This window comes from Ochotona curzoniae, unplaced genomic scaffold, assembly GCF_017591425.1.
Source record: "Ochotona curzoniae isolate NIBS_2020 unplaced genomic scaffold, NIBS_Ocur_1.0 scaffold_4701, whole genome shotgun sequence".
NCBI classification, from domain to species: Eukaryota; Metazoa; Chordata; class Mammalia; order Lagomorpha; family Ochotonidae; genus Ochotona; species Ochotona curzoniae.
This window is the reverse complement of record NW_024467122.1, coordinates 44,055,438-44,067,632: the sequence shown is the minus strand read 5'-3', so window position 1 is coordinate 44,067,632 and position 12,195 is coordinate 44,055,438. Positions and strand designations below refer to the sequence as shown.

Genomic DNA, 12,195 nt, shown 5'->3' with positions numbered 1-12,195 from the left:
ACAGCAGGGCTTTTTCTCTACATCTCCATTTGGGACCACCCGAAGTTATGAAAGGTTGTGAAGATGCCATATGAGGACTGTCTGAATCGTCTTGATTCGATGAAAAGTGGGAGATACATTTGTGCTACAAGGAGAGTTATTAAGAAGGCTGACTTCCCTATTAGCTTTACGTTTCAGAGAACTGAGAGATGGTTTGCTTAAAGCTGCTGGAAGACTTCAGAATGTCCAAAGGGTTAGACAACCTGGCTAATTATAAGTAGAATTCTATCCACTATTTACCTTGTTACCTAAAAATCCCTTTGATAAAGGATCCTCTTTTTGTTCCAAGCCCTGCAAAAATTCTCCTCCCCACCTACCTTTTAAGCTGCCATAATGTACATTAGAGATGGAAAAGAAATACCTCATGTTTGGAACATTTGCCTAGCTATAATGGGCCTTAGATAAAAACAGCATGAAGGACAACTTTCTTCCTCTGATTTGAAAGGAAGACATGCTTTATTTCAACATTGATCATCATATAAACTGCCATTTAAAGGGAGCTCACAAGAAGCAAACTAATTGGCCTATTAGTGCCAGTTGCTCTCTGCAAAGGTGCTTGAAAAAGTTTGTGGGAAATAGAACTTAATATTAAATTTATTTTGGTGGAATTTTTTTTGAAATAAATGTATGTGAGGGAGATTTAAAAAGTTTTGAAAATGTGTGGTGTGACTAACTAAGGGCATATGCATTTGGCCTAGTGTTTATGATGCTATTGAAGACACCCAGGACCCACATTAGAGTGCCTGCACTCAAGTCCCAGATCCAGTTCATTATTATAACTTCCTGTTAATGCAGACCCTTGGACACAGTGGTGATGGCACAAATAATTGGCTCTTTTTGCTGCCACACATAAGCATTGAGCTCCTAGCCACCAGCTTCAGCCTGGCCCAATACTGGCAATTGCAAGCATTTGGAAAATAACCCAAAGGTTTTGTTATTGTTGTTTTGACTGTGCATAAATTAAATAAATTTGCACCAAAATAAATTTACATTTTATTTTCCCATAATTTCTCTTCTTTGCAATAACCTTTTAAAAGCTTTTTTCTTAAAAATTGTATTTATTTATTTGAATGATAGCTGCAGAGAGAGAGAAGAAGAAGTAGAGAGGGAGGGAGAGATATTATGTCAACTGATTCACTTCCCAAATGGCCACAAAGGCAGAGATTGTTCCAGCCCAAAATCTGGAGCCAAGAACTGCATCCTGGTCTCCCATGTGGGTTGCACAAAGTATTTGGGCCATTCTCTTCTGTTCTTCCAGGAACATTAGTAGTAAGCTGGACTGAAATTGGAGCCATTGGGACTCGAACCTGTGCTCATAGGGAAGGTCAGCATTGCAGGCAGTGGTTTAAACCATGGAGTCTCTATGAGCTCGGATTTGGTCCTTGAGGTCTGTGTGTCTGACTGCAAAGCTTAAGCTATTACTGTCATAACATACACCACAAAGTACCATCTGGTGATTGCTGTGGTACAATGTATTCTATCCAAGAAGCCAAAGAGCTTTCTGAAGAGCTCAGCCAAGATATAGCAGATGCCTATGGAACAAAACTCTGTTGGCTAAGGAAGCCCCTGCTGTTACGATAAAGCATATTTGGTGGCATACAATGAAGAACTTTATTTCTCATTTATGCCATATCCTGCCAGACGTAGGCAAGGGTGTGGTGGGATTGGAGCTTCCAAACCCTGATTGCCATCTTTGCATTTGACTCTCCCAATGGCCCTGGATGACAATATGTAGCACATGGATCAGAAGGTGGGACATCATATGGGAGGTTTCTATGGGCTAGAGTAGAAGTGTAATGCCATCATTTCTACCAGATTCAAATTCAAACTTATGACTCTACCTGATTGCAAAGCAAGGATGGAAAGACAGCCAAATTGTGCGCTGGAGAGGAAAGGGAAGTGGGTTTGGTGCATAGCCAAAAAGTGTCTGCCATGGGAGTGGGAGTTAGGGATGAATAGTCAGTCCCATCTACCAGAGTCTGAATTCCGGAGGGAAGGAGACTTAGAGTGGCTGATGTAAACAGATTCTGACCTTTGGATGTGTGGTTGTTTTGATAAAATTAACTCTGAGAATAATAGTAAATGTGTGTTGGCCATGCCTCAAAAACTTTTGGCTGTTTGCAGTAGATGACGGATGTCTAGAAAACACCCCCGACACAGCAGAGTTCAGTCGGGAATTCCAGTTGCACCAGCATCTTTTTGATCCGGAACATGACTATCCAGGTTTGGGCAAGTGGGTAAGTACGATCTCAGTTGCTAATAAGGTTGAGTGAGTGCTTTGAAGATATGCAAGGTAGAGAGGAGCTCTACAGGTGTGAGATGATTTTTCAAAAATCTCTGAGAAGGGTTTTAAATAGCTCAAGCTAGTTATATCAAAGCCATGTAGAGAGGCCAATCTCCAGAAGCTTCTACTCTGACCTACCCCACAACCTGTGCCTTAACACATTCTAAAATCTCACCAATATTCATGCATACCACACTGGGTTTTATCAAATGGATGTGATTTTTTTTTATAAAAGAATTCTGACAAAAATTGCTATTTTGTCCTCTAGACTAAAGGAGATGGTGTCTGTGTAACTGAGAGAAAAAAGGATGCTAGAACTTAGAAATATACCTGCAATTCTGCTTTATACAAAGGGAAAAAAATCTCTAAAATGCATTCAGTGGTTTTAGTAATCAGTTGTGTTTAAGCATTCAGGAGAGAGATGATGGCTATTTGACATCAGTGTACTAAAAACAAGTCCTGCCCATTGAATTGTATTGTTTAATTTGCCAGAATTTTCCATTTACTTGCCAGCTAAACAAGGGAAATGAAGTGGGCATGATATATTTGGACTTCAGCCAAATATTTAACAAGCTCTTTACAATCTCCTATTCGAACAGGTGGAGAGATTTAACCCAGTTAATAGAATATCACCAAAAGGGAGCTTGGTGAAGAATTCATGTCAACAGGAAAGGAAATTCCACCCTGTATCTTTTACATCCCAGTACTACCCACTCCATGTTCTTATCAACATTATAAACAGGACATGTAATTACCAGATAACACGAGGGATCACACCATGTGACTGTTGGAATTCAAGATAATCCTAACAGCTTGCAACAGTGTGCCAAGGAAGGTACCAAAGAATAGGATACATTTTGGTTCCTGTGGTTGGGCCTATGGAGTCTGATGTAGAAAACCACTTGAGCAAAGAGGGAACTACTGAAGTCATTAATTCCCATGCAACTGTGTCAGTGCTCACTGACCCAGTTCTCTTTGCCTTCCACATGTACTATCCCCTTTACAAACAATACAACTCATCACTCATCACCTCAATGTTTCTGTTTCTCTTCTTTTTCATAGGCAGTTCCATTAGCTAGTATTTCTTTCTATTTAAAGCTTTGCTTTGTTTCATTTTAAAAGCAAATTTACAGAGAGAAGGGGAGTCAGAAAGATCTTCCGTTTGCTGGTTATCTCTTAGATGAGCCGTAACAGTTGGAGCTGGACTGTTGGGAAGCCAGGAGTCTAGAGCTCCTTCCAGGTCTCCCATGTGGTTCCAGGAGTCCAAGCATTTGTGTCATTCTCTGTTGCTGTCACAACCCATTAAGCGGGAACTGGGTTGTAAGTATAGCAGCCACACCTTGAATGAGCACCCATGTGGGATGCCAGCACCACAAATGGATGCTTAACCTGAAATGCCACTGACATTCAGCTAGTATTACTTGCTGGAGCCATTTTCATGGCTACTGGGAGAGTTTAAAAATGTTGAATAAAATGGAAGAAAATCAGCATGCTATTGAATGTAGGACTAAATTTAAGAAAACTTTTTTTTTTTAATGATCTTGATGGTATATTAAAGCGTCACATAGAGGAACAAGAGACTAAAACAGGAGGTAATCCTAGCTATGATGGCTGAAAACATGATGTAGAAAGATGAGAATTAAAGATATTTCAAAGGGAGTGGCTATTGCAAGACATGGCATAAAGGTGGCTCGTATATATGCCAGGTTTATGTGACACCAATAGCATCAACTTTCTACTGCTGCAAAGGGAACTTTTCTTACTAACTTTCCTCTTCTTGAAAACTTTTACAGATTTCTTCCACTCATTCCTAGCATTACAGTGCAGGGTCAATTGCTGTCCTTCATTCTTTCTGCTTCCTTCTCTAAACTGATTTGTGTTTCACTGATTCTCTTTCTTCATTCTACATCAGAGCTCAAGACTGAGGTTGGGACCATACATAAAAAGAAAGTACTATAACACCTCAATGTTTACACAGCTTTTATCACCTGTAATTATGTGTTTGTTTAAACTTAAGTTTCCCTGTTTATTTTCCCATTACCACCTAGTAATGGTTTGCCTACTCTTCACATGGCTGTGTAAATTGAGTATGTATTGCTTTTCTAGGGTGGGACCCATAAACTTTCTTCTGCATTTGTCTACAACAATACTCTGTTTTGTCTTCAGCTCATCCATACTTTTAGTTAGAAAACTAGTCATTTTTTTTTTACAGTAGAACTACATGCAAGACCTGCTTCATTATTTGCTAACAACTCTTCCCTCTTTTTGACGTTAACTGGAACTGAACTGCATCTTTAGCAATGATTCACATATTATAAACATCAGTGTCTGTCTTATTTCCTTCATGCCACTCTGTTTGTTAATGTTTCAAGACATATTTATTAAATGAGCATCATATGCCTTCTGGGCCCTGTGTTAGGTAATGGGAATACAGAACTGAGTAACGGTAATGGTGTTACATGACACAATAGTGAATAGTAATATTTATTTATTGAGCACATATTAGGTGCCAGACACTGTTACAATCACATTTGATCTGCCCATCCTTATCACTGGAGATGTAGGCTTAGGGAGCTGAGCAGGCTGTGCAGTAGCACAGAGCTGGTGATTGGCTGAGTAGAGATGTGAATTCAACCCTCTGGTTCCAGAGTGCTTTAAAAGCTGAGTAAATGCTCTGTCTTTTCTTAGCTCCCTGATAGAATGTGTCCTGACAAGAGGTCCTATCAGGTCCTATTGAGGGCTGATTGCTTTTCAGAAAATGTATCTACCACATTGAGAAGCTATACATGAAATTTGGACACTATAGATGTCCATTATTCCCACCTTCTTTTATATGCTAACTGCAAAAGCTGTCTCAAAGGACAAACATTTCCCCTTTCTAAATGCTTTTCATCAGGAGCTAGTCATAGCTAGATGGCCTGAGCCATGGGATAGGGACCAGCATGTTTGAAAAGTCAGAAGCCCTTCGGTTTGGGTCTGTCTTGGGTTTCCTTCTTTGGTATGGGCTCCTGCATACTTGATGGCAGGAAGCTTGTGACGCCTGTTTGTCCCATGATTGATAGTGTTAACTTTGTTCACTCGGTTAAAGTAGTGTCTACCATTTCTCCCGTGGACAATGATCTGTCTTCTTTGAGATTAACAGTTAGTCTGTGGAAAAGTATTTTGAGACTGTGTAAATATTTGGGTCCCTACTTAACCATTTTTAAAAAGATGTGTTTATTTTTATTGGAAAGGCAGATTTTGAGAGAGAAGGAGAGGTAGGGAAAGATCTTCTACTCACTGGGTCACTCCACAAATGGCTGCAATAGTCAAAGCTGAGCCAATCCTAAGCCAGGAGCCTAGAATTTCTTTTCTAGGTCTCCCATGTGAGTACAGGGTCCCGATTACTTGGGCCTTTTTCCACTGCTTTCCCAGGCAGGAAGCTGGACAAGAAATGAAGCAGCCAGGACATGGAACCATAGTCCATATGGGATGTTAGCACTTAAAGATGGAGGATTAACAAATTGAGCCACCGTACTGCTTCCCCTACTCCGTAATTAACCTTTAACTATCACATTTAGATACATTAGTAATGCTTGTCAGAATTAATTGTAGTAATTTCAAAATATGATTTATTCACCAATCTTTCTGCTTCTACTAAGTGCTATTTACTCTAAGCAGGGATTCCCCTGCTTTCTTATTTATTTATAAATGTGTTTGTTCCATGGATCCCTGTTACTTATTTTGATGTTCCAAGTGTCCTAGACTTGGCCATTGGGAGTCTCTTTGAGTTAATTCTACTTTCCTTTGATGTGATTCCATAATTTTGAGTACTTTCTAGCATTCTAATCTAATTAGATATTCTAAATGCGTTCATCTTTATACTTTTTCTTTCCTAGTTCTAGAGTCAGAGATATTCCTTCAAGAAGTCTCCTTCTTCCCCTTCCCTGGTTCATAGGAATGGGAAGTTGCCCAAAATCTTGATGGCATAAGGGAAAGCCCTTTGAATGAAATTGAGTTCATTGTTAACCTGCTGCTCATACAGAAAACAGGCTCACCACTCCCCGAGAAGTCACCCAGGAAAAGTGTCAGAAGAAATGGCTGTTTTCTTCTGACTCACTTTGCATACTTTTTTTTCACTTTGCATACTTTAAAAAAAAAATTAACCTATGCTATGCTTGTTAATATCTGCTTTTAAATTCATAAAATAACATCGTTAAGATGGGACCACTCTCCTCATTCTAGCACTAGCTGTTAGGGACAACAGGGACCAACTTTAAGAAGAACAGTTGCCCAACCTTTTGCACCTATTTTTGAATGAAGTCTTCTATGGATTTTCTGGAGGAAATGGAAACGATGCTACCTTAACACTGCTGGTGGCACAGTGGAACACACCAGCGTTGATAGGCAGTAAGAAGTCTTGGGCCCCTCCATACTCCCACTTAGCTAAGGCAGCTGAACATGCAGGTGCACATGAAGAAACAATGCCCTCATCTCTTCTCCATCAGCCACCCTTCTGCAGATCGGGCATGAACTCCTAAGCCATTATGTGTGTAACGGTGTCACATTCATAGAAACACAAATACTCACTAAAGAGAGTGAGCTTCATAGCAATACGCATCTTTGTTAGTCAAGGTAATGATCTGCACATGTGCCTTTTCTCCCTAGTGACGTTAAATTGCTCCATTCCCCAAGTAAGCAAGAGATAGTCTGTAGTCAGTACCGGTGTTTTTGGCAGTGGAGACTCCTTCACTTCTGGCCCAGCTTCCCTACATAGTTGAGGTTGGGCAACAGACACGCATTGTAAATTGCAGGTGGGGTGGATTTTAATGAACATGAAAATGATGAGGCTTATCTTGGCACTTGTCATTTTCGCTTTCAAAACTCCCATTAAAAAGTCTTTATAACCAGGCAGCCTAGAGGATATGGGGTTGTATAAACTTGTTGCTTACCAAAGCTCTTGTCTCTCTCCCTCTTCTTTTCCACCTTAAATCAATGTCAAGGTATTTTATCTACAGCAAGATGAATCACCTCTTTTATACATTATTTCCCTTCTGATGAAAACACCAAATAAACAAAGCAACACAAGTAAAACACCCACATCCCTTTCTCCTGTTCTGCCTTCAGGATAAGTGTTTTGTCTGGTAGAGCGCAATGGCAGGGAAATCTGTGGAGCATGTGTCTGATACCACAGAGCTCCTTTAAGTCACTGAGTGTTGGAAACACAGCAATATGTGGAAACGCTTATGCAAACTGCGCTAACAGAGCCCTCCCCCTCAAGAGAACTTTCCCTTCTGCCAAGAAGGTTTTTGGCAGTTTTTAAAAGGCTCACTCTATTAAAAATGTTATAAACCAAATGGTTTTCCGATTGTCTTGACCGGGGGGAGCTGACTTTAGCCACAGAAGGGATGGTTGCTGAAGTCAGAATGTCTCGTTTCTTTACACGGAGGGTTGCGGTTAATGGGCAGACACTGCGCTAGAGAACAGTTTATGGTACAGTTCATAAAAAAGAAGGTGAGAGACAAAGATAGAATTATTTATTTTAAACAAAGACTGTTCAAACTGGGGAGATGGGTTTCCAGCACCCTTGTGTTTTGGAATGTCATATTTTCCTGTTTATGAGATTGTTGGTGACATTGGTGTGCCTTGGGGGCATTGCAGAGGACTTTATTAAAAGCTGCACCACTGCCACCAGCTTTTCTCTTGTGGTTTATCTTTCTGACACAACATTCCTTTCATCTAGTTTTGTTTCCAAAATATGCATATGCAAATATCCAGGGGACTCACCAAGCAATACTTTTAAAACTTCACCAAATTTGATCCATATTCCTGCATTTGTGTTTTATTTTTTTTTTTTTTTCCTATTCTAGAACAAGAAACTGCTTTATGAGAAGATGAAGGGAGCAGAGAGACGGAGACGCAGGGTAACTTGCGGCTGGCTGGGTGGCTGGTTGGGGGCTTGCTGTTGGGAAGTAGCCGGATCTTTTCTGGTGCAGCCTGCAGGGGCAGGACAGTGCTGAGAGCATGACCAGAGGGTTGGCCCTTGCTTTCTGCAATGATTCCCCTGATCATTAGCTCCAAATTTGGGGTGGAACACTCAGCTTGGTGGTGATTCCATCACTTTAATCACATTTGGGAAACATGTAAGACATGGTTTGCATATGTATGGGAAATTCAGGGAACATAGAAGGGTATATCTTTATGCCAGTGGAGAAAACTATTCATGCATCTATACCAACTACATAAAAACACAAGAAATGGCTGAGCCCAATATTCTAGGTAGTAATTTTGAAGGTGTACAAAGAAAAAGGTGTGGTGAATCAATCTCATTTCTTCCTATTTATGGTTTTTTTTTTCATGATCTAGCCACATGCACATACAACGCACGAGATCTGTCATATTTGTTGGCCGAGTTTGTTGCAGGCCTGGTTATTGGCCACCCCAGGACTGTCTGGGGTGGGATTGTGGTCTGGGATCTCCACTTGAACTAATATCAATGCAGTGTTGCCTCAGGTAGAACTGAATGTCAAATTTGCTTTGGTTTTCCGAGACAGCTTATGGTACTGAGATTTAGCAAGTGATCTGTGTTGTGTCTACTAACGCAGTGGTGCCATTGTAGACACAAAGGTCTGTCTTTCTGCCTCCTCTGACTAGATGGAGGAAGAAACACAAGCTGTGCTTTTACAAAATAAAGTGCTATAGATAGTAACCATTCCAGCTAAAATGTACAAGCCAAACCATGTACCCACAGCCACTGGCAGTTTACTCCAAATTCCAAGTGACTTCACGCTAGCATAGTTTGGTAACTGTAGCCATGCTGAATAGTGTGGCCCAATCCAGACAGTGCTTTGAGAGTTGTGGGTTTTCTGGCCTCAGCACTCATCCTCAGTTCCTACAACAGAATGTTTCAAGTCGCTGTGCTGCCTACAAGAACGGAAGACCCACGACCAATGTTCTACATGTGAAGCAGGAAGCTCTCACATCTGAAAACTAATCTCCTTTGGGAGAGCTGACAGGGTTATTAAAGATTTCTCTTGGTGGCTACAGTTTCCAATGGCAGACGGAGACAGGAAGGACCTGAAGGTTGTAATGTATTCTTGAGAGAACATCAAGAAATTCTATTCTGGGAACTCAAAATACACATAATTTACTAGGAAGATGGCTTGAATATCTCCCCCTGATACAACAAGGACATTTCCAAATAAGACAAATGACTGACCCCAAATGAATAACTTTGCATGAAGTTTTAATTGTCTCTGTGTCCTGGCCCAACCTCTTTTTTGCCTTGACTCAGCAAATGACCAAGGGTCACAATTTAGGTTGACTTTCCCTAGGATCAGTGATGGCCAAAACTCAGAATGCTGGCTAAGACACCTATTATAAAGTATTTTGCTTTTAGCCTCAGCTTCTTCCACATAGAAAGGGCTCGGACATTTTGAAAATAAAGGTCATTTCGACCCAGAGATATCAAGTTCTTCTAATTCTCAGGCCTCGATCAAGATGCCTTCTTATGCCATAAACCATGGGCCTCTCTCGACTGACGGGGAAACAAGAGTTGCCTGCTTAATAATCTCCTCAGCTGCAGACATCAACTTGCAATTACAAGTCAGCTTTTCTGAAAAATCAAGGCAAACTCCTGTGGGGTTCCAAAGGATGGCAAACCAAGATCCTATTCCAGTGGTTCTTCCAGCTGATGGGCAGAAATATTGTTTTCTGTGTAACCTAAGTGGTTTCTCACTCAAGTCAGAAGACAAATATATAAATGCCTTGAGTTCCCAGAGCATAATTAGAAATAAGGCTCGGGAGTGGGTCTTTGCTTGGGAACCTGCCTCCTATGCCAGAGTGCCTGGTTTGGAGCTCTGATTCCACCATTTCATGTTACACCTTTTGGCTAAGGAGCACCCTGGCAGGCAGCAGATGATGGCTTCAAATAGTTTGGTCCCTGCTATCCATGTAAGAGACTTCTGTTTCTTCCTCATTTATTTCCTTCTCTGCTCCCCACCACCCAACACCAAACTTTTGGCATTTTCTGGATCTGGACAGAAGGGCTTCCTTTTATGAAATATAATGACCTAGAGCCCCATACAATTACTATACTTAGCAAATCCAATTAACTCACAAAGAAAAAGTCATTCACCTTTAAATGAGTTTGCAAATTTTTAGCTGTATCTCGGTAATGTTTGAGTTATACAATTTTTCTTATTTAAATTGTTTATTAACCTTTTCATAACAAAGATTTATTACTTATTTGTTTCAAAGGCAGTGAGAGAGAGAGAGAGAAAGCTCTTCCATTCTCTGGTTTACACAATGGCCAGCACTGGGCCAGGCCGGAGCCAGGAGACAGGAGTTTCATCCAGATCTCTCAATCACTTGGGCCATCTCCCACTGCTTTCCTAGACCTTTAGCAGGGAGCTAGATCAGAACTGGAGCATCCAGGACAGGAACTGGTGCCCATATAAGATGGCAGCATTGCAGGTGGCAGTTTTACCCATTAGGAAACTATGTTGACTTTATGTTTATCAACCTTTTAATTTATTTCATAAAATGTGAATCTCTTTTAATGTAATAGGATTTTTATAATACATATTACTGCTACTATAAAAGGAAATATTTGTGGTATCAAATATACTTTTTTAGTCTCAAACTACCCAAAGATTCTGATATGTTCCTTTAGGTTAGGCCTGATAACCTTAGAGGGTAATTTTTGAAATAAAAAGTATGAACAAGCTTTAAAATGTTCATTGAAAAATAAAGACTTTTAACTACAAATCTTTGCAACAAAAATAATTTTTAGAAAGATCACCTTATAACTTATAAAGAACTCTGTAGTTGTATGAAAGAGACATTTGTCAGACAATAAATACTTCATAGAACACTGAGCTGCTCATTAATGCATTAGAAAAGTGATTTGGTAGGCTGTAGGTTCCACCACTGCTTTTTGAATCCAGTAGGCAAAAAAGAATTCTTGTTTACTTCCTCTGTGAAATGCTTGTGTTGTATGTTCACATGTAACACCAAACTATTTTTTTCCAGAGTGTCAATCCATATCTACAAGGACAGAGACTGGATAATGTGGTTGCCAAAAAGTCTGTCCCCCATTTTTCGGAAGAGGATAAGGACCCAGAGTAAAAAGAAGGTGCTGCGTGTCATCTCCCACTGCATGTTAGACCTCAGTGTTGCTTGTATGTGCATGCATGATGAGAGTCCCTAGGAATGACAGCATGCTTCTTATGTAGATAATTATGGATAAAAAACAGCTGCAATTTGGATACTGCCTTGTCCCACACACTGACAGCTCTACTTTCTGCTGAACTAGAAAGAGCTTTTGTTGCTTTTTTGTTTCTCTTTTATGTGGATCTGCAATGAGAATTAACATGAAAATTATATGTCAAGAACAATAAAAAGCCAGACTAAGAAATGCTCAGATTTGTCACAGTATACGATGGTGTTTGGGGGCTGTACTATTTTGGTCAAGACTGTGAAAAGTTGGCATTTGATTTTGATTATGTGGTGTAGCCAGCCCTTGGGTATTGTTACACACCAATAAAGAAGGTTGCTCCATGAAGAAGAGTTAACACATTTCACTTGGCTATATCCTAATAAATGTGTATGCAAGCACTGCCATGTGAAGTATTCTCTTTCAGGACACTGTTAAAAAACAATTTCTTTGTTGAGTAGAACAACATGACATGCATTATGTTACCTGACACTGATAATATTGATAACACTGTGAAGTAAACAGAAAGGTATTATTCCTCATTCTTCAGAGAGGAAACCTGAGCTATCCACAACACAGCATTAAAAACCATCAGAAAAACCCATAATCGGGAGACCCTGAAGGATGAATAGCCTCACTTTTTTCTACAAATAAATGGCAGGTTGTGGGGATTGGA

At 40.2% G+C, this 12,195-nt stretch overlaps 1 protein-coding gene across 2 annotated transcripts in view; it reads left to right on the top strand.

The window, feature by feature from the left end:
* Nucleotides 1-11,920, top strand: part of LOC121149007 (neuroendocrine protein 7B2) — a 57,973-nt gene extending 46,053 nt beyond the window's left edge. Inside the window, exons 4-6 of one of the 2 annotated variants that reach the window (XM_040969413.1) lie at nucleotides 2,167-2,276; nucleotides 8,173-8,226; nucleotides 11,336-11,920. In XM_040969413.1, the coding sequence (XP_040825347.1) occupies nucleotides 2,167-2,276; nucleotides 8,173-8,226; nucleotides 11,336-11,431 (260 nt within the window). In that variant the 3' untranslated portion in view covers nucleotides 11,432-11,920. Of the gene's footprint in view, nucleotides 1-2,163; nucleotides 2,277-8,172; nucleotides 8,227-11,335 lie in introns of both variants that reach the window. The other variant, XM_040969412.1, reaches the window with a different exon arrangement.
* Nucleotides 11,921-12,195: the final 275 nt, after the last annotated feature.